The sequence below is a fragment of the Pelodiscus sinensis genome, chromosome 1 (genome assembly GCF_052426305.1).
Source record: "Pelodiscus sinensis isolate ZL-2025 chromosome 1, ASM5242630v1, whole genome shotgun sequence".
Lineage (NCBI taxonomy): Eukaryota > Metazoa > Chordata > Testudines > Trionychidae > Pelodiscus > Pelodiscus sinensis.
In genome coordinates, this window is record NC_143052.1 from 65,735,993 (window position 1) to 65,758,605 (window position 22,613).

General features: G+C 43.4%; 1 protein-coding gene across 1 annotated transcript; it reads left to right on the plus strand.

Annotated features, from left to right (window-relative positions):
• Positions 1-12,831: 12,831 nt before the first annotated feature.
• LOC102462908 (lysozyme C) lies at positions 12,832-19,309 on the plus strand. Its single transcript, XM_006121578.4, has 4 exons — positions 12,832-13,032; positions 13,943-14,107; positions 15,830-15,908; positions 18,832-19,309. Exons 1-4 carry the CDS (start codon positions 12,897-12,899, stop codon positions 18,896-18,898), a joined length of 447 nt encoding a protein of 148 aa, XP_006121640.2. The 5' UTR covers positions 12,832-12,896; the 3' UTR covers positions 18,899-19,309.
• Positions 19,310-22,613: the final 3,304 nt, after the last annotated feature.

Here is a 22,613-nt window from a genome sequence, read left to right on the forward strand (position 1 = left end):
TTGCGTGATTGTACTTTTGGAGAAATATAATTTAAGTCTGTCAAATTTGGTTTCCATAACGACTGATGGCATTCCTTCAGTGACTGGGAAAGGAAGCGGTTTGTGGCTAGATTACAAGAACATCTAGCACCAAGAAACATAAAATGTAACCATATCCACTTCATAATAAATCAGGAAGTGCTGTGCTCAAAGGTTATAAACATGGAGCATGTACTCAAACTTGTAAAAAAAATGATAAACTTTATCCGTGCACATGGTTTGAACCAACGTCAATTTTCATCATTATTAAGTGAGTTTGGAATTGAGTGTGAAGGGTTGCTATGCTATACTGAGGTCCGTTGGCTTTCTTGTTCGAGAGATTTGGAGAGATTTTGGAAACAACAAGAAGAAATCATTATTTTCCTTGATAGGATAGGACACAGACTTAATCAGTAATGATAATTGGATACAAGATTTATTATTTTTAGTTGACATTACCAAACATCTGAGTGACCTGAATTTAAAACTTCAAGGGAAGTGCCAGGTAGTGACTACTATGTATGGCAGTATGAAAGCTTTTATGACCAAACTTTGTCTTTGGGAAATACCGTTAAAAATAAGATTTAACTCAGTTCATTACATGCCGAGACCATAAAAGCAAACATCCCAGCTCGCATTGTGCGAATTATGCATCAAATATTGTACTGCTGCAATGTGAATTCAAGGAGGGATTCCAGGATTTCAAATCATGTGAAGATAAGTTCTTGTTTACAGCACAGTTTTCTTATGATTTTCAAAAGGTTGAAGGAAGTATGCAAATGGCACTTATCGAAATTCAGTGTGACTCTTTCGTAAAAAACAAATATAATGAAGTTGGCATTCTTGAGTTTTACAGATATGTGCCCAGGCAATTTGTTGAAGTATGTAAAATTGTGTCAAAAATATCGTCAATGTTTGGTAGCACATACCTGTGTGAACAGCTGTTTTCACTTATAAAAGCAAACAAAACACCTGAAAAGTCAAGGTTAAGTGACAAACATTGATCAGCGGTAATTAGAGTAGTATCAACTGAAAATAGCAAACCAAATATGGAAAAATTGGTATCACAAAAGTGGTGTCAGCTCTCTGGAAGGAATACTTGGGACTGAAATGCTGTAGGTTTTAATTTGAAATTTTCATGCTATTATATTTTATTCTTATGCTACTGTTGTATTTGCTTCTTCATGCTGAATAATAAAAAAGGTGATTTAATATTTTGTTTTTTATTTATTTATTCCCAAATAAAATCACAAAACATATTATATTAATTTTATATCAATAAATGTCAATTTTTTGCAATCGCATGAATCATTATATGTTTATGCAAAATCTCAAACTTACACAATATCTCACATTTTCACAGAAGCCTGTTCTATTTGGTAAATCACAGTCTATACTTGTTTTTATTTCAACAAAACAAGTTATGTATCATATAAAAAAATAATCAAAAAGTACCTTAAATTGCGGTGTCAGGGAGTGTCAGGGAGGGGTAGCACCTCTGGTGGCTGTACATGTTGCGTTCTTTCAGGGTAGTTCGTCCACCTTTGGCCCCCACCTGACACCCAGATCTCACCTGTGGCTCCTCGTAGCTGTTTGCATGCGACAACGGCCACACCCCGGGCAACGGCTTCGACTGGCCAGCCAAACCAGGTGAGGGTAGCCGATGGGCCCAAAACCCTCGGTGAGACAGGGAGTTGTCTATCCCAGCATGTGAAGACAGACGCCGGCGGATTGAGTGGATGAGACCAATGGAAGGTCCAACGGTCAAGAAGGCGGTCTCCTCAAGTGTTGTGGAACGTGTAGAGCAGGACAAGACACAGAAGACGCCCTGGTGATCCACTGCGCCCAGTCCCATCTCCAGATATCTTGAGTTTTGTCTTGCTAATGGACCCAGATGGGAATTGGGAAGAGAGAGTGAGGTTCACGCTGCGCAACTTTTCCTCACTTAAATCCAAATCACGTACAAGTCTCGACACTACATTATTACTATCATCATTATTGCAACCTTCAAAGTCCTGTGGTGATGGGCAAGTGACAAAGCAGCAGGTATGGACACAATGGGAGCTGTAGTCACGGACCTGCACACAGGCGGCTCAGGTTTAATGGTCGTTTCTCACTGATCGAAGCAGCACTTGAAATCCGGCATCTACCTGGGCGACTGAGCAGTCCTTTTCAGGAACACACTGCTCACCTTCGTAGAATTGGGGAAGGGGCTAGAAAAGGTGCCCTAAACATTGCCTGCTTCACTACATCCTGGCCAGTTTACCACGGCTGGCGGGAATCCCATTATGGCGGTCGAATAAATACAAATAAACAGATTAAACGTATGGTGACACCGCTCACCATTGGAACTTGGAACGTGCGCACGCTTTTGGACAACCCTACAACAGACAGACCAGAGAGAAGAACAGCTTTGGTTGCCAGAGAGCTTGCAAGATACAACATTGATATTGCAGCCCTCAGTGAGACTCGTCTTGCTAATGAAGGTCAGCTAACTGAAATTGGAGGCGGATATACTTTTTTTTGGAGCAGTCGTGGCACCAATGAGCGTTGCAATGCTGGAGTTGGATTAGCCATCAGGAATCACCTTGTTCAGCAATTTGCCAGTCTTCCCAAAGGTGTGAATGATCGGCTTATGACACTACAGCTTCCGCTACAGAATAGAAACCAAGCCACTCTGATCAGTGCCACTGCTCCCACAATGACTAACCCGAACGAGATGAAAGACAGGTTCTATGAAGAACTGGATTCCTTACTATCAGCTGTGAGTAGCACCGACAAGCTGATCCTGCTCGGTGACTTCAATGCAAGAGTAGGATGCGACTCAATAGCCTGGCATGGAGTCATTGGCAGACATGGAGTGGGCAAATGTAACAGCAATGGCCTACTCCTACTGAAGACTTGTGCAGCACATGACCTTCTTATCACCAACACAACGTTTCACCTGCCTACCTGGAACAAAACCTCTTGGATGCACCCCCGCTCTAAGCATTGGCATCTTATCGACTATGTCATTGTTAGGAGAAAAGACAGGCAAGATATCAGAGTGACCAAGGTCATGTGTGGTGCTGATTGTTGGACAGATCACAGGCTCATTGTCTCCAAAATGAATCTCCGAATTAGAATGAAGAGGCGGCCACAAGGTAGCAAGTCCATAAAAAGAGTTAATGTGGCCAGGCTAAAGAACCCAAGCATAAGCTCAGCATTGACTGAGGATCTAGAAAGCAGGCTTTCCGACCTGCACCTTGCAGGCAGTGCTGCGGATGACTGGGAACTTTTCCGGAATGCTATCCACTCATCTGCACTGAAGAATTTGGGACCCTCTTCGCGCAAGCAGTCCAATTGGTTCAATGAGAATGATGGGGAGATATTGTCTCTACTTGCTGAAAAGCACCGCCTTCATCGTGCACATCAGAATGATCCATCATCAGCTGCTAAGAAGAACGCCTTTGCAAATGCTAGCAGGACAGTCTAGAACAAAGAGTACGTCTACACTACAGCGCTAATTCGAACTAACTTAGTTCGAATTAGTTAATTCGAACCTAGCTAATTTGAACTAACGCGTCTAGAACTAAAAACTAGTTCGAATCAGCGTTTTGCTAATTCGAACTAGCATGTCCACATTAAGTGGACCCTGAACCGGGCTTAAGGATGGCCGGAAGCAGTGCCGGCAGGGCATCAGAGGAGGACTTAGAGCATGGAGATGCTATCTCAGGCTATCCGAGGGCTGCGCTTAAAGTGACCTGACCCCCACCCCGGACAGACAGTTCTCAGGGGTGCCCCGCTTGCAAACCAGTCCTGGCTTGGAGTGCCCGGAGTACCCACACTGGGCACATCACACCACTCGGCCATCAGCCCGGCTGCACTTGCCGCAGGCTGCCATCTGGGGAGAGGGGGCAATTGGGGGGCTGCAGGAGAGCTTCCACCCCCAGAAGCCCACAGAGCCAGCCCAGTCCTCCCCATCAGGGGCTCGTACCCCATTCCTCCCTCACCTCCTTCCACTTACCCTTCCCTAGCCCCTTTTCTTGATGTACAAAATAAAGGACAATTGTGTTCAAAAATGGAATCTGTCTTTATTGAACAAAACTGGGGGAGACTGGGAAAAGGAGGTGGGAGAGGGGAAGAGACAGGCTGGGAGAGGGGAGGGCAACCACAATGATCTGGGGTTGGGAACAGGTCCCATATGAAGAGAGGCTAAAGAGACTGGGACTTTTCAGCTTAGAAAAGAGGAGACGGAGGGGGGACAGGATAGAGGTCTCTAAAAGCAGGAGTTGGGTGGAGAGGGTGCGTACAGAAAAGTTCTTCATTAGTTCCCATAAAGAAGGACTAGAGGACACCAAAGGAAAGGAATGGGTAGCAGGCTTCAAACTAGTAACAGAAAGTTGTTCTTCACAAAGCAAAGAATCAACCTGTGGAACTCCTTGCTGCAGGAGGCTGTGAAGGCTAGAACTAGAACAAAGTTTAAAGAGAAGTGAGATCAAGTCATGGAGGTTGGGTCCATGGAGTGGTATTAGCCAGGGGGTAGGAGTGGTGTCCCTGCCCAAGGTTTGAGGAAGGCTGGAGAGGGATGGCACGAAACAAATGGCTTGGTCACTGTCTTTGGTCCATCCCCTCCAGGGTCCCTAGGGTTGGCCGCTGTCGGCAGACAGGCTACTGGGCTAGATGGACCTTTGGTCTGACCCAGGACGGCCATTGGAAGCAAGCGGGGCACCCCTGAGAACTGTCTGTCCGGGGTGGGGGTCGGGTCCCTTTAAGCACAGCCCTCGGCTAGCCTGAGGCAGCAGCTCAACGCTCTAAGTCCTCATCTGATGTCCTGCCGGCACTGCTTCCGGCCATCCTTAACCCCGGTTCAGGGTCCACTTAATGTGGACATGCTAGTTTGAATTAGCAAAACGCTAATTCAAACTAGTTTTTTAGTCTGGATGCGTTAATTCAAATTAGCTTAGTTCGAATTAACTAATTCGAACTAAGTTAGTTCGAATTAGCGCTGTAGTGTAGACATACCCAGCCATAGTGTAAATTGTGCAAAGAGAATTGTTCATGATCCAAAAGGCATGGCTGCATGGTATATATGAAACCTCTTACTAGAACTGATAGTGACATATTTGCATGTATAATTAGTGACAGGCTAGTTAAAAAAAGTGAGAAACTACAATAAACTTTTGGATAAACAGGCTATTATTGAAGTGATGAGGATTTTGCTAATATAGATAAGTTTATTTATTAACATATTTGAACTCAGAGGCTATGTCTAGACTGGCATGATTTTCCGCAAATACTTTTAATGGAAGAGTACTTTTTGCGGAAAAGCGTCCGTGCCAATCTAGACGCGGTTTTGCACAAGAAAGCCCTAATCGCCATTTTCACATTCCGAGCTTTTTTGTGCAAAACAGTTTTTAGCTGTCTACACTGGCCCTCTTGCACAAATACATTTGCGCAAGAGGGCTTTTTCCCGAACGGGAGCAGCATAGTATTTGCGGAAGAACACTGACAATCTTACATTAGATCGTCAGTATTCTTGCACAAATTCAAGCGGCCAGTGTAGACAGCTGGCAAGTTTTTCCGCAAAAGCAGCCGATCGCCCAATGGATCAGAGCCTGTGGGTCTAAAGTGTTACGGTTTATCCCAGCCTAGTTCCGTTATAAATAAGGAGCTTTTCACGTAGAGCAAATGATTCCCTTCACTTGCTTCCCCTTTACAATTAATCATGTTCACAATAACACAAACTCAGGAGAAAGATTTGCAGGGCAACTGACTGGGGAAATGCAAATATTTTACTGCATGCTAGATCTTTCCATGTGACCAGCTGCAGTAACGTATTCTCAGTTCTACACAGTTTAAAATATTGCTTATTATCTCTCTATTCTATATACACATAAAAATAAGCCAGATCAATTTTTCCTATGAGATCCTGCTATTGCTTTGTTCTGCCAGTTAATGTTATGTGTTATTGCTTGAGTGTTCACATTCATTATAGTCAATCAAAATGCTTCATTTGTGCATAGTTTTGTGTTTATTGGTTAATAAACAGGAGAAACTAAATAAGAGACTCTGCACTTGGGCCCAAGTCCTCATATATATTTAGTCTCCTAACTTTCATTGATATTCATTTAATGGACTTTAAGGCCTTGTGTTCATTAGGATTTTACACTAAATGTAGTAGCACGTGGTCAATTTTCTAATTGATGCGGCCACACTTCCAAGCCTATTACATCGACTTTAAGGCCCATGGAAGTTGATTTCAATGTTCCTGCTTTTCATGAGGCATAACGCTATTTCGGACCTTGCATGGTCAAGTTTACAGTAGTGTAGATGCAGCACTGGGTGAAAGTTGAGGCCTCCCACAGTTCCTTGCTTTGACTGCTCTGGCTACAACATACACCACTACTGCTCTCCAGGTGATCAGAAAAAGCCCCGGGATAAGTTGAATTGTATTTCCCCTTCTGACCCTGGTCTTGCCAAGACATACCTGCTGATGATAGAGTGGGAAGTGAAGGAGGAGGCTGGTCAGCCAGTGATCCCTGTGAGCCAGGAGCTGTTCATGATGCTGGAGCCAATACCCTCCTCTCAGGATATCTCCTAGTCCACCTCTGACCATGGGGAGTTCACTGATCTGGCCTCTGCTCTCCTGCCTGAGTTTGAACAGCAAACAGTGGATCTGCAGTGTTGCAGTTCTGGGAGAAAGGGGGGAAGAGCAGGGACAGAGTGTGAATCAGTGGATTCATGGTGTCCCAAAAATGCTGGAAGGGAGGAGGAGGAATAGGAAGTGCAGGGATGTTAGGCAGCGTGTAACAGCACAAAATACAATCAGTTACATGATTATTCGATAGCCCCGGGGTGGGCCAGAAGCCAGTGCACTCCCAGTTCCACTCCTGGGGAGCCCCCTGCCATCCTGCTCTGCTGCCTCTGATACAGAGGCAGCCGCTTGGGGTGGAAGGAGCCCCTGTCCATGAGAGGCCCAAGCTCAGCATCCCACTGAGCAGCCTCTGTCTGCAGTGAGCCCAGACCAGATCCCCATAGGCAGTGGATCCCACCTTCCCTCCACTGCCTCTGATACAGAGGCAGCAAGGGGTTGGAATGCATGTATTCAACAGGATTAATCAAGAAGCCCAGGCTAATTGGTTAATCGTATAGTTGTCTACACATTGGCATCACTAGACTCCACTGCCCCAGTGTGTGAGAAACATGTGGGCAGGGGACAGACAGGAAGTGCGCAGGCTACAGGTGAAACCCTAGTGGGCTGCATGCGGCCTATAGGCTGCAGATTGCTCACCGCTGCACTGGGCATATTTACTAATACACACAAGTTCAGCAAACGTCGGCAGTGCTCTGTTATCATGCAACTGTTGGCAGATGAACAAGGAAATGAAACAATGTTTGTTTTGCCTTTACAAGTAGCTAGAAATAGTAATTTGGGATTTCCCAAGAGGCCTTTCTTAATAGTGTTGCTTTTTATCTCAGCATGTAGTTGAGCAATTCTCCTTTAAGAATTCTCCATTAAGATGCAAATCAATAAGCCGTGTTCTGGGGTGGACTTTGTTTTCAACGTCTAGAAATTACATGTGTAATAAGATACAAATCTAGGTCTGGAGTAAGTCCCCTTACTACAGGGGAAGCAGAGTTGCTGGGTCATTAACTTGCACCAGCCTCTGGGCAGCCAAGGACACCGCCTACCTGCAGATGGGCAGGCGGTAGGCTCGGAGTCAGACTGCAGCCTACAAACCAGCCTCGGAGCAAAGAGCCCAGCTGTTGGGAGAGGGAGGATATGGAGAGGGTGACAAGGAGGGTGGGGAGCAGTGAGAGATGGGATATGAGGAGAGAGGGGTGAGTTGGGGAGGGGCTTTAGGAGGATGAGGAAAAATAGGGCCTCAGAAGCAACGTTTTCAGCAATTACAAATTAGCAACTCTATACCCCCAAGCCCTGGTGTTTCCTTCAAAGAGATAGGCCCCATGCAGTGCGCATGTGACAGTCAAAAGACTTCCATGTAGGATGGTTTTTCTTACTAGGCATATTTAATTAGGGTTGTGAATCTGATCAAATCAAAAGGAAGGAAAAATGCATGTGTACAATTTGTGATAAATAACGATCCACATCCTCTACAAACGGCTGATTCAAACGGGCATCTGGATCCCTATTTCTGTAAAATATCAACCTAGGAGGAATTTTTATCACCAGAGAAAATACGTCTCTAAGCCTGTGCTTGTTTCTTTTAAATAGAACCTTTACAAGGGTGTTTATGGAACCCGCACACTTACTGTGGTTCACTAAGTGTGTGGGTTACATTTACAGCAATGTATGTAAGTAATTATAACACAGGTGCCACACACTGTAACTCAAATGACTAAAGCATGTCTTACATAAGGCATGTCTCCTGGCAAGAGACCAAGTGAAGAATATGGAAAAAATCGCAAACAAGGTTTTTCTCTCATTGCTTTCAATTTCTCGTGGCTCTGAGGTGCTACAGGTAGTACTATTTGGTTTCTAATTTTCAGACATTTCCTTTGCATACCAGAGCCTAAGAGGGTCTGAGCTAGTAGATTTTGTGGTCCCCCTTGTTTCTGGGATGGGGCAAAAATGAGGGGTTCAGTTTGTGGGAGGGGGCTGCTGGGAAGTGGGCTTGTGGGGTGGGGTCTGGGTGGATGCAGGAGTGGGTTGGGGATTGGTGGGTCTGGAATGGAGGTAAGGAGAAGGAGCAGGCTGGGATTGCAGGGTGGGTTGGGATGTAGGGTGCAGGAACACAGTGGCAGAGCCCATGGGGCCCAGGGTTCCCCAACCCTGCTTGAGTCCTATGGAATTTCTCCATTTGCAGTGGGAAATATCACATGCTCCAGAGGAAGGGAGAAGACTCTTTGCAGGAGCTGGCTATGGTGCAACTAGCCCACAAACTGGCACCATTGTAAAGCTAGGAGTAAGCTGTGAAAATAGCATGATGCTTATCCCCCTCACATTATTCTTCTGAACCAGAACCCCTGGTATTCCATGCTAATACAGTTCCCAACCTAACTGGGCCTCATTTATGGTGGTGCAAAAACAGGCAGGAAAGAAAACAGCACTATGAAGAAAGCCCTATTGGAAAATTCCAAATTAAATATTTCTAACTCCTTGTTAAAAAAGGAAAAAAGAAACAAACATTGTTTCGCTTCTTTGTTCATCTGCTAACAGTTTTCTTTTAAGAGAGCACTGCAGAAGCTTTCGAAACTGGGTTTGTAAATGTACGTGATGAGGGCCATTTGTGTCAGTGTAATATCAGATCTATAAATATCTGCATTATAAATCACAGGTTTTTCCTTAATGGGGAATGGAGGGATCCTTCAAGCCTTTTTTGCAGCCACAAGATTTTTCCTACTTTTACCTTTTCTTTTCTATCAACTAGCCTAAAGACTAGGCCCAGATTCTGGGCGATACTTAGGTATCTAACTCCCATTGAAATCTATGGGGCTGGACTTATGGTTACCTTCTGTCATGAGTAATATCAGTGTGTTTGCTTAAGAACCTGATTAGATTTTTTAAACTCAAATTTGTGGGGTTAGAACATAATTATATATTACAGATTGCAATCCCCACCATGTTTTTACAAACTATGATTGTCACCATAAAACTTTTGGGTCTCCCCAATGACGTGCTTCTTTTATACTCTTATTTCATAGTGCTAGTTTCAACTCTTCAAAGTCATTTAGGTACCTAATTTCCATTCATTACAGCAGAAGCTAGGAACCTAAATATCTTTGAGGACCTGGGCCCAAATTTCATAATTTCATGTTCAGTTTCTCTTCAACAATAACCAATAATCACAAAAACAATGCACAATGTAGTTTCATTGGTTATAATGAATGTAAGCTTGCAAGGAATTATTAGGAAAACAATTATTAGAAAAACAAAATAGTAGCAGGATCTCACAGGAAAAAAAGATTTGACTTATTTTGATGTGTGGGTATAATATAGTGGTAATAAGAGATCTTCTAACCTGTGTAGAACAAAAATAAACTACTGGAGCTGGTCAAATGGAAAGAGCCACAGTCTTATCAACAAGGGGTAGAATATTTGCATTTCATCCATCAGTTGCACTAGCCCTTTTTGTTGAGTTTGTTTTATTTTCAACATGATTCGTGTGAAATCCTGCTTATTCACAAGCAAACCAGTCTGGTATAAACCCCAACATTTTATAGCTTGCAGTCCTTGATTGACTGGGAGATGATGGTGTTGTCTGTAGGACTTTTACCATGACACTTTGTGAGAGTTAAAATCATGTTAATTGATTAGGGCAAACTCATCAATTAGTGCAAGAGTTCCTGAGGGGAAAAACAACCACTTTTAATATATGTACACGGTTAATATCACTGCAGAGAAACAAAATTAATGGCCCCTGGCCCAATTCTGGCACAGTGCCTGCCTGCTCTGCATGGCCCAGCTGGATCCTGAATCCTGAATCCTGCATCCTGGAACCTGCCTCAATAAATCCTGAGTCTATCAACAGTGTCTAAAATATTGCCACAGTGATTGTCAAAAGGCCCACTAATCAGCTGCTGTGCCTGCCACAGAAGATTGTTGTATTTGCACCTTTGCTTTCTTGCTCAGTTTGATGCAATAAGCGCTGTCCTCCTAAGCAGAACTGCTGCACATTCCCTCTTAGCTCCAGCTGAAGGGGGAAAAGCTTCTGGAGAAAGATGAGTTAAGCTCTGTCCCCACTGCCACAGGAAGTATCAAGTTCCTGGTGGGCAGCATCTTGCAGTCCTTGCTGGTTATAGATTTGTTACATTGGTGTTTGAAGTCCTGGGGAAGCCTCAGATGCTCAAGAAAGACTTTCTTCTTAGTAGAATAATTGAGGAGCTTGTGGTGTGGTGGACAAGTGCTCCACTGAACATGACCAGGGCAGGTTTAATTGTCTATCTTGAAGACAGAAGTTGAAGCTAATCCCATTTCACTTGCCAGAATGTAGCAAGTCTGCAGGGAACTAAGAGAGAAGAAGCAGGCTTCAGAGAGAGATCTTGGGGTTGAGGCTGTAGGACCCCAGGGCTGGACTGAGCCATCCTGAGCGAGGAACTGTCAGGTGCACCAAGTCTGCTGGAAAGGTTGCAGCAGCATTTGTGCTGTCCTGCTGTTCATTGGCAAAGTCAAACCCCAGAAATAGGGGAGTTGTGACCCTACACAGGGCACCTGGGCTATTGTTTGGAGCAAATGGGAAGGTGTCCCATTCACAGAGCCAGTGGCCCGTACTGGATGGAATCAAACCCAGTCATCTGTATGTCATGGACCTTTAACAACTAATAGAGACTCTCTTTCCGTCCAAGTGGTAGGAGATTTTTGGAACAGGAAGATCTGAGTGTTATCTCAACTGCTGTTGCAAAGGGCCAGGTGACACTGAATACAACTGTAACTGAGGAATTCTCGGTGTCTGTAAATGCAGTGTGCTGTGAACCCTTCATTTACAAGTTCTGAGTTCAGATATTTTAATAGATGTGCATGAATATATTAGCAACCTGCTTATTGCTTCTATACAAGCTTGTTTATCCAAAAGAAGTTCCTAGTCTCTCTCTTTTAACTAGCCTCCCCCTCAGTATGCATGCAAGTGTGTCATAGTTATTAGTTCTTGTAAGATTTTAAAATGTGCCATGCTGGGGCATAGTTTGTTTATAACATCTATAAATTGCATGTGTAGTGAGGTACATATTTGGCCTGCAAGTTAAGAATGTAGCATTTTAAGCATTTTAGCTCTGTTTGTTATGGGGAAACTGAAGCCCATAGCACATACAATCATCTGTAGTAAATGGCTCCCATCATCAAAGTGTGTGCACTGAACACCAACTGCATCATAACAAAGGCACAGAGACCAAAGGACAGAGGAAATCTGTGTCAAATAGGGAATTAAAACTTTTTCTCCCAAGCCAGTGCCTGAACCGTTGGCCCATAATAGTTATAGTAATAAAGAACAAGAGCTTCTGGTCCATTTGAAGAGTTTTAGTTTTAGATGTTAGGATTTTAAAACGAAACAGATAAGAATCAAAGTCAAGTCACTTGAAAATCTTTTAAACAGGGATTATGAAGATTAAAGTGGTTCCCCAACAGATTTTTGTATGTTCTCTTTACATATATCTGTTTAAAAGATTTTCAAGTGGCTGTCTTGTCACAAACCAATTCTACTAGCAAGATGCACAGAGAAGCATTGGATTTAGAATTCATCCGCAAATTCAATTCTTATGCTAATGAACTCAATCATAATGAGGGATGGTTGGGACACTATCGACCTAACATTCACTGACGGTGCAAACAGCTCTTTGTGTAGATTCCCATGTTAGGAAGGATACTATCTATTGACTTTAATTCTTATCTGCTTAATTTTAACTGCCCAATCTTCAGATTCTTTTAATGACTCCCAGCTCTACCTTCCTGTTTTTCCCTTTGATTTTCCATACCTTCTGCTCCCTGTCTCCCACCCTCTCCTGTTTTTTCTCCCCTCTTCTCTCCTATTTATTTTGGGTCTGCACATCCTAAACTCAAAACTCCGGTCATCTGAAGAGGTGGGCTGTGCCCACGAAAGCTCATGATACCATCTACATGTTTTGTTAGTCTATGAAGTGCTACCAGACCATTTGTTGTTTTTTCCCATAGAGACTAACTCGGCTACCTCCTGAAGCTTCAGAAACTGAAATCTTAGGATTCAGGTTTATAGTTTTTACACCAAAAAATGTCACAGTTTTTTATGTACAGGTCAAAGGGAACGTGACATGTTAAAGTCTGCCAAGTGCTGTAGGGAGAAGCCACTCCCAGGGGAGCGGCAGGGAGGGGCTCCATTTTTTCTAGGTTGTGCCTCCCCGGGATCAAGAGGCACATTTCCTCTCTGGTCTCAGAAGTAGGAACTTGGGTTCGCTACACTGCCAGCATGAAGATTTTGCTAATCCTGGGGCTTGTCCTCCTGCCTCTGGCTGCTCCTGGGAAGATCTATGAACAGTGTGAACTGGCAAGAGAATTCAAAAGGCATGGAATGGATGGATACCATGGCTACAGCCTGGGAGACTGTAAGTCTGACTCGAAAATGTCCATGTGGTTCAGTTAACAGGGATGGGGAGAGAAATGGAATAAGTTGCCAAGTGCCCGGTTCTTGACTGGAAAGTCCAGAAAAAAAACCGAACCTGATAGTGTCCAATCAGATGTACTGACCCAGATACCAAGTGTCTGGTTACTGGAAGGGGCCATGGGTGGTAGGGGAGAGCTGGGAGGAATGAGGTGCTGGATTATCAAATTGTGCCAGCCACTGCATAGCCCAGGTCACTGCATATCTGTCGAAAGGCAGGCAGCAGGCTCTGAGTCAGCTGTTAGCTCCTGCAGGAGCAGGGAGGTGGAGACAATCCAGCAACAGGGAGGATGGAGAGCAATGAACGAGAGTAGTGGGTCGGGGGCAGAACCCTGGTGTCTCAGGACTTTGTTTTGCAGCAATGAGGAAGTTGGCAACCCTCTAACACCAAACCCCTGGGGTTTCCTTCAAAGAGACAGGCCCTATGTGGTGTGCATATGACGATCAAAAGTTTTACAGGAAGAATGGCTTTTCTTGCTATGCCTATTGAATAAGGGTTGTGAATCTGATTAGATTAAAAGGAATCAAACTGCCTATGTGGGATTTGTATTAAACAATCATTTGCAGCATCTACAAATGAGGGCATTTAGATCCCTATTCCTGTAAAATAACCTATGAAGAGTTTTGGGCATCTCTAGACTGGCAAGTTCCTGTGCTGTAACTTTCTCCCTCAGGTGTGTGATAAAACACGCCCCCTGAGTGCAGCAAGTTTCAGTGCTGTAAAGCACCAGTGCTGGTGCTATGGCCATACTTTCACTTTAATGTTTTCTGTGTACACTTAACCTTCATCACTGGAGAAAATACATCATTTTGTGTGTGTGTATGTGTGTGTGTGTTTAATGAAACCTTCACAGGGGTGTGCACTGCAAAACACGAGAGCAACTTTAACACAGCGGCCACAAACTATAACCGAGGTGACCAAAGTACCGACTATGGGATTTTACAAATCAACAGCCGCTGGTGGTGCAATGATGGCAAGACCCCAAAAGCCAAGAACGCATGTGGCATCGAGTGTAGCGGTAGGTACACTATAATGTTCCTATGAGTAACACTTTAAGGAGCTACTTCCATCCTCTTACACGAGTATGAGACTATGGCATTGTAGAGTTAGAACTAAAGACAGATTTTGTCCCTAGTGGCCTTACATTTAAAAACCCCCAACAACCTCTTATTCTAAAGATAATAGGACAGGGTTGTAATGGCTGGGTATGTGTATATGCTATAAAAGGGCTAAAAGCCAGGGGATTTTCAAACTTTCTTTTTTAGGTTTTTTTAAGTAAAAATAATTCTATTTCGGAGATGCATGTATTACTTACCAGTTATGTTGATCTGATAACACTGAACTTTGTTCTCAGAAAGTAAAATTCATCCCTGTTCGCAAGGCCAGCACAAATGCCAATTCCTGGCTTTGCTTCTTTTCAAAAAGAAACACTTAAAAGTTTCTAATGTAAAGAGACTCAATCACATTGAAATCTAGTCTATTTTCTTAAAGAATTAAAAGTGATTTTAAATATTGCAATTTCTCCTCTCTCTACCTGCCAGTTTTTATACTTTTACAATCACTATTTTTTTGACTTGTCTACTCATGTACTGTGTGAGAGACTCACACAAACAACATAGGTAACTGTCTGTCTGACTACATGCAAAACCAGCAAAATAGCCATTCACCAAAGGGCACAAGCAATCCTTTTGGAGAGGGGTTAGCAAGGACTTATGGTCTCATTTAACATATTTCACCCAAAAAGCTGTTCAGGGCACCAAATAAAGAAGTTGGAAAAAATACAAAACAATATGTTTATCTCATTTGTTTCTATTGCAAGTGGCTCATAAGTGGTATTTGTGGTATTATTTGGTTTAAAATGGTCAGATAAGACAGTGTGATACTAGATTATTATATAGAATTCAACAAAGATAGTCAAATAGAAATAAGCCTTGTCTACACTAAAGGAGAAAGTTGACTTAAGATACACTACTCCAGCTACATTGATTACGTAGCTGGAGCTGAAGTATCCTAAATCACATATTGGTGTTGTCCACAGAATGGGAGGTTGATGGCAGCAGTCTCTCCCATCAACTTCCCTTACTCCTCGTAGGAGCAGGAATACCATCTCCAATGGAAGTGCCCTTTCAGTTTGAATTAGTGTGTCTTCACTAGACCGGCTAATCTGAACCCTGGAAGATCGACTGCAGCTGCTTTGATCTTCTTTGTAGTGTAGACAAGCCCATAGAAACTATAACAAGAGGAACACCAAAATTGCCATACTGGATAAGATCAGTGATCCTTCTAGTTCTATGTAGTATTTCCAATAGCAAGGGCTGCTACCACATACTCAGAGGAAGGTGCAAGACACCGTACGGTAGTTGGTTATGGTACAACTAGCCCACAGATTGACAGCATTCTAAAGTTACGACTAACTGAGGAACAAACACGCTGCTTGCCACCATCATATCGTTCACTCTGGTTGTGTGTTATCTACCTTTCCTCTACCTTGAGTCTGTCTTTCTATTCAGATTGTAAGCTCCTCAGAACACTGACCCCCTGCTATTCTATGTTTGTACAGTGCCCAGCACTACGGGACCTTCTTCTTGGTTGGTCCTTGGATGATACCGTAATAAACTCGATTAATAAATCATAAAAATAATTTCAGCACCAGTTTTAAGATGACTGATTCAAGAAAATGAAAAGGGAAATGGAGTTTTTTTTCTCCTTGTTACCATTATATTTCTCTCTTTTTTTTTAGAATTACTGAAAGCAGACATTACAGCAGCTGTCAACTGTGCAAAGAGAATAGTTCGTGATCCCAATGGCATGGGTGCATGGTACGTTTACCACTTTTATAAGAACTAATTGTGACAGATTGGATCACAGAGATCCCATTGAGACTGTCATCTGGTGTGCTGATCATACCACTGAGCCTGCCTACCTGCCCCCTGGGGTGCCCCACCACCTATCCTGCTGGGCCAGAAGCTCTGGTCTCCCCTATAAAGGCAAAGAGATGGGGGTGACAGCTCCAGCAGAGTAATACAAACACTGATAACAGCTCTGGGAGGACTCAGCTATAGGGACTTGGCAGCATCCAAGCACACAGCCTTTAAAAGGGATCAAAACCTGCTCAAAATCCATCTTACTCTGTATAAAAGTTTTACACAAAAAAGGCTGATAAATTCACCCTCTTTATCAATGAAAGAAAGATATGCATGGTGGTTGCTCCCCCAACCCCAGGTAACAATTATGTACACTGGATTTGATAATAACCAAAAAGTGTTTTTACTGAGAAAAAAAATTGAATTGAAGTGACTAGAAGTGAAAACAGACAAATCAAAACAAGTTACTAATCTAAAAGAAACAAAACATGCCAGCTAAGCCTAATACACTAAGGCTTCATCTACACTATGAGTTTTCTCGGCAAAAAATATGCAAATGAGGGATTCATTTGCGTGAGTCATTATCTCATTTGCATATTTTCTGCCGTTCTGTTTTTGCGCTGGGGTTTTTAAGCAAAAACAAACAGTGCGGACATTTTCTTTTTGCGCAAAACCCCTTTTTCTGCAAGACCTTATGCCCCAAAGAAGGATGTTTACCAATCCTGTGGAAAAAGGGGGTTTTGCGCAAAAAGAAAACATCTACACTGCTTGTTTTTGCTCACAAATGGCAGTGCAAAAATGGATCAGCAGAAAATATGCAAATGAGATTGTGACTCATGCAAATGAGTCCCTCATTTGCGTATTTTTTGTTGAGAAAACTCGTTGTGTAGACATAGCCGAGGAGAAATAGTTACAAATTTATTTTTTACCGTAGTCCTTATTCCAGGTAAAATCTTCAAGTCAGAACTGATCTTTTCTCTGGCCTGGGTCTAACAACTTCTTGGGTATTTAGAGTTTTTTGTTTTCAGGTTTCTTCATGTGTGTCCTCTTAGAGTGCAGGATGCAGTTTCAAAAGTCAGCTGAAGACAATTGTTTATAACTTCCCATCCCTTAAAACAGAATTTTCCCAGGGTGGGAAATCTTTGTTATCTTCTCCCCATCTCAAAAGAAAAGTACCAGATTCAAGATGGATTTCAGCACCAGATGGCATGGTTACATGTCTTTATAGGACTAACTACAATTTGGGCTTACAGGACTAACAAAACCATTAAACAGATCATTCTTTTGAGCACTGGGTCATTAAGTCCTTTAAATACCACTAATGGTTCTCACTAGAAATTCTAAATTAATAAACAGGTTTATACTTCATATTTCTAATTTCACAAACAAGAATGTTACATGCATACAAATAGAATATACATATTTGGGATCACAGGCTCTTGAACAATAAGTTACTTGATCTGTTTTGGATAAAGCATATTTAAGTTATGCATATCCATATTCATAAACATATTTCCATAAAACATAGGAGTAAAGTGTCACAATTATAACAATTACATGATTACTAGCATGATTAGGAGGAGGCTAGTTAAAAAAGAGAGACTACAATCTTTTTTTGGATAAACAAGTTGTATAGAAGAGACAAGGATTTTGCTTATTCATGCTTATTTATAAACATATTTGAATTCAGAACTCGTAAACTAAGGGTTCATAGTACAATGCATTTATGGACATTGAGAACTTCTCAGTTGTAGCTTTGACACACATCAAAGCCACTAGGATGTTTACAGCAACAGCAGGGATAACACACAGATCTTCCTCCTCCAAAATCTCCTACCTCTTGTACTGAAAAAGACTCTCTATTAGTTGTTAAAGATATAGGGTCTATGATGGTTGACTGGTTTTGATTCCATCCAATATAGAGCACTGGAATTATGAAGGGGAGACTTTCCCATCTGCTCTAAACAACAGGCCAGTGCCCGGTGTAAATTCACAACTCACCTACTTCTAGGGTTTGACTTTTCTAATGAATAATAAAACAGCACAAAAACTGGTCTAAACCTTCACCACAGACTTGGCTAACCTGACACTTCCTTGAAGATGGCTCAGTCCACTCCTTTAGGTCGTCACTCCACTCCTAGTCGGTCTTGGACCCAAGGTTTCTCTATTAGGAGACTAACTCTGAAGCTTGCTTCCTCCCTTGGTTCTCTTCAGACTGGATTCAGTTGCTGTCTTTGGACAGATAATTAACCCCTTCCTGCTCAGGTTCATGGGTACTTGTCCACCGCACCACAAGCACACACTGTCTGCTACTTAGAGGAATGTATTTATTGAACATCTGAGATTTCCAGGAGTTCAAATTCAAGTTTAAAAACACCAGTGTAACACATCCAGAATCACCATGGACTTCAAGATTACGTCTGTGCTACACACCAGGCCGCTTGAGTGGGGACAGAACTTAAATCACGTTTCCCAAGAAACGTAGCTCTCCCTCGCTGGAGCTAAGAGGGATGTTCATTTGCTCTGTCTTTGCACAAAACTGAGCAAATTGGATTGTATCCAGTAGGGAGCAGTGGTACAAACACAACTACCTTCTGAGGCAGAAATAGCAACTGATTAGTGGGTATTTTGACAACCATGTGGCAATTTTTTAGATGTGTTGATAGAATTTATTCAGGCAGGCATACCTCCATGATCCAGCTGGGCCATTCAGACTAACAAGGTGCTGCCAGGATTGGTCCAGTAGAAAATTATTTGTTAGCTTAGCTGTCTGCTGAAAAATTGAATGTACATAATTTGAAAGTCATGTTTCCCTGGGGGCTTTACATTAATGGATGAGTTTGCCATAATCAATTAACATGATTTTTAACTCACACAGGGTGGCTTGGACAAAGTACTGCAAAGGAAAAGATGTCTCCCAGTGGATCAAAGACTGCAAGCTGTAAAGTGTTGGGGTTTATTTCAGCCTTTTTTTCTTTTCTTTTTTTGCTAGAAAACAGCTTTTCACAGAGAGCAAAATGTTCCCTCTTCTTGCTTACTTTTTACAATTATTCAAGTTCAAAATAAAATAATGTCAGGAGAAAGATTTACAGGTCAACTGACGTGAAATGCAAATATTTTACTCCTTGCTGGTAAGATGGTGGATCTTTCCATGTGACCATCTGCAGTGACTTATTTTTGTGTTCTACACAGTGTAAAAGATCTATTATCTCTATATTACAAATGCATATCAAAATATGCCAAATCTGTTTTTCCTGTGAGATCTTGCTACTACTATGTTCTGCTAATATGTAGTATTATGTCGTCTTGCTTACGAGCTTACATACATTATAATCAATAAAATTGCTTACTTAGCACATAGTTTTTATGATTATTGGTTAATGTACAGGAGCAACTGAATATGAGATTATGAACTTGAGGCCAGCCCCACAAAGGTATGAAATCAATGGAAATTTAGGAGCCTAAATATCTTTGAAGAACTGAGCCTGACTGTATGAGATAAAGTGTGAATGAAGCATGTCATTTGGAAAACATGTTCATTTTATCTTGAAAATTATAGTTTGTAAAAATGTGACTGGCAATTGTAATCTGTAATATATAATTATGTTCTGAACCCACAAATTTGAGTTTAAAAAACTGTTAAAGTTCTTAAAGAAATGCACAGATGTTACTCATCACAGCATTTACACAACTCAAGCACTTAAAACAGCCATGGGCAACCAAGACCAGAGCTATATTAAGCTCTTCATAGGCCCTATGCACTCTCATAATTGTAGGTCCTTAAATTAGACTATGGGTATGTCTACACTGCAGAGGTGGCGGCCTCTGCCCCCCACTCAGGTAGGAAGGCCTACCCGTTTCTCTCCACAATGTTGTGGAGAACACAACACGTTGTGACCACCTCGGGGATGTTGTGCTCCCCACATCCAGGCAGGACAAGAAGCACCCAAAATGGTCATTCAACCTGCATTTGGGCCTGGCTGAGGTTTCGTATTTGATTGTTCCCTGCTGGGGTCCAGGTGGCCAGTGTAGAGCTGCATGAGCCAAGGCATTAGAAGGTAGGCCACATCCCTGATGATGCACAGTGGCACCTGCAGGTCCCGCACACAAAAGTCCTGCTGGGGAAAGAATGTCCCAGCCTCCAGCTTGTGGTAGAGCCTGGAGTTTTGGAATATGCAGGCATTATGCACCCTGCCCGACCACCCAATGAAACTGTCTGTGAACTATCTATGGTGATCGACCAGGGCCTGCAGCACCAGGGAGAAATAACCCTTGTGGTTTATGTATTGGGCCACTCAATGATGTAGTGCATGGACTGGGATGTGGGTTCCATTGCTGGCTCCCCGCAGTTGGGAAACCCCAGGGCAGCAAATCCGGCAATGATGGGGTCCAGGTCTCCCAGGCGGTGACCCTGCCCAGCAGGATGGAGTTGATGGCCCTCACAACCTGCAGACGGGGACAAAGAAACACACAAAACAGAGAATGAGAGGAAGTGCCTGAGCCCTTGGGAGATGCCTGCCCTCCTCCCTGCCCCCAAAACCCCCAGGAACCACCCCCTATGAGGCTGCCCCCCAGCAGCAGGGCTGTGTGAGGGAGAGATGGCAAAACCCCCTGAGGACAGGGCTTTACCCCCACTCCCAGCCCACCCTCACACCCCCACTTTTTCCCAGGGTTCCCCTTTCCAGGATTTCCCCCCCCACACACACACACACAGGGACTGCAGCCAGAGAGTGCCTTACCTCCATGAGGAGGACCTGACAGTGGACTTCTCCATGCCAAAGTGGTGGCTCACTGACCGGTAGCTGTCTGGGGGTGACAAGCTTCCAGATGGTGATGGTGACCCACTTTTCCAGGGGATGGTGGACAGCAGGTGGGTGTCGCATTGGAGGAGGACAGGGGCAAGCCAGGCACACAGCTCCCAAAAGGTGACCTTCCACATGTGGAAGTTTTGGAGCCACTGATGGTCATCCCACCACTCCATGAACAGCCGGTTCCACCAGTCGAAGTGTCCAGCCTCCAAAAGCATCTCTCCACTGTGGGCTGCAGTTGCAAGAGTCTTGCTCCTTCACATAGGGAGAGGTTCTCAATGATGAGCTTGGTGTTGAGCTCATGCAGGTCCAGGAAGGCAGCCTGCAGAAACTGCAGCATGGCAGTGTGGGGCCATTGTATGCACAAGGGCAGCTCCGGCTCCATGGCAAGGAGTAAGCTGTGGCGTCCAAAAAATGTGCAACCAGAGCACGCACTGCGAAAGCTTTGTGGTCTCTCCAAAACGTAGCAAGCATGCAGGAGAAGCTGAGAGATGGGTGTCCAGGGGGGTCCCTATAAGCATTCATCTCAGATAGCCTTGGGCAACAGCACCGGGAGACAACAGTTGACCTAATGCCCTGCCTGAACTGGTTCCAGGTGGACTTATATACGAGATAGCGTCCAATCAGTGTGGACACTATCTTTCAAAAAAGCAGATCATTTTTTCAATGAGATTTTGCTGTGTAAATGCTCTTTTTCTAAAGAAGTTTTTTTAGAAGATCTCTTCCAGAAAAGCTTCTTTTGAAAGAAGCCTGCAGACTAGACATAACCTATACAGAGATATATAAGGGAGAAATGCCTTATCCCCTATATACCTAATATCACCCACTTCAATGTTTGCTCTTGAAAGTGGCACACTGTGTGAGAAATGCATGGTACTTCAGTCTAAAATAACAGCCATTTTGTTGTATACTACAGTGATACTGAGGATTCACCTGATAAGGAGAGAAGTAAGGTGATGTTGCCACTGCTACAATGGTAAAATCTACAGAGCAATGCCTTGTGCCACAAAACTGATAACTTGGCAACATTGTGTCTTAAGATCATTCAACTTCATTTAAAAAATAATGGTACATTGGCTAATTAGAGATGTAAGTGACTAGTCGACTATCTGATATGCATAAGCTATTGGACAGTTGAGTAATGACTCGACTAGTTGCTTCCCCCCCCCCCACACACACAGTGGCTGCCTTTATCAGAGAGATGCAGCAAGGGGGGGAGCAGGAGCCAGTGCTGGGGGGGGGGGGGGAGGAGGGAGCCAGCTACATATGAATAGCATTTTTGAGATGACAGAGTCCAAAGGTAAAAGTAAAACATTGATTTCCTCCTCTCCTGCCCCACCATGTTTCCTTTTTCAGACTTGTTGAAAGATGACATCATGCAGAGTGCAAAATATTATGAGCTGGAGGCAGCCTTGTTATGGCTTATGGAACTGAGGCTGATATGTGAATGCACCCTGCAATTTACATAACAAACCCCACTTAACATAAAAGGAATAGATGACCCTGCACAGGAGCCTTTTGGACTATTATTTTGGGTAGAGGTGTGTCGGTGTGTGGAAAGAGGGAGTGTGTTGGGTTGTGTCTCAGGGTATGTCTAGACTGCATCCCTCTGTCGGCAGAGGGATGCAGATTAGGCAGGCTCACATTGCAAATGAGGCAGGGATTTAAATATCCTATGCCTAATTTGCATAAAATGGCCACCACATTTTGCCGACTCAGCACTTTGTCGGCAAAAAGCAGCAGTCTAGAGGGGGATCTGTCGAGAAAGAAAGCCTTTTTCGACAGAGCCCTTATGCCTCTTGCAAGGAGGTTTACAGGATCTGTCGAAAAAGGCTTTCTTTCTCGACAGAAC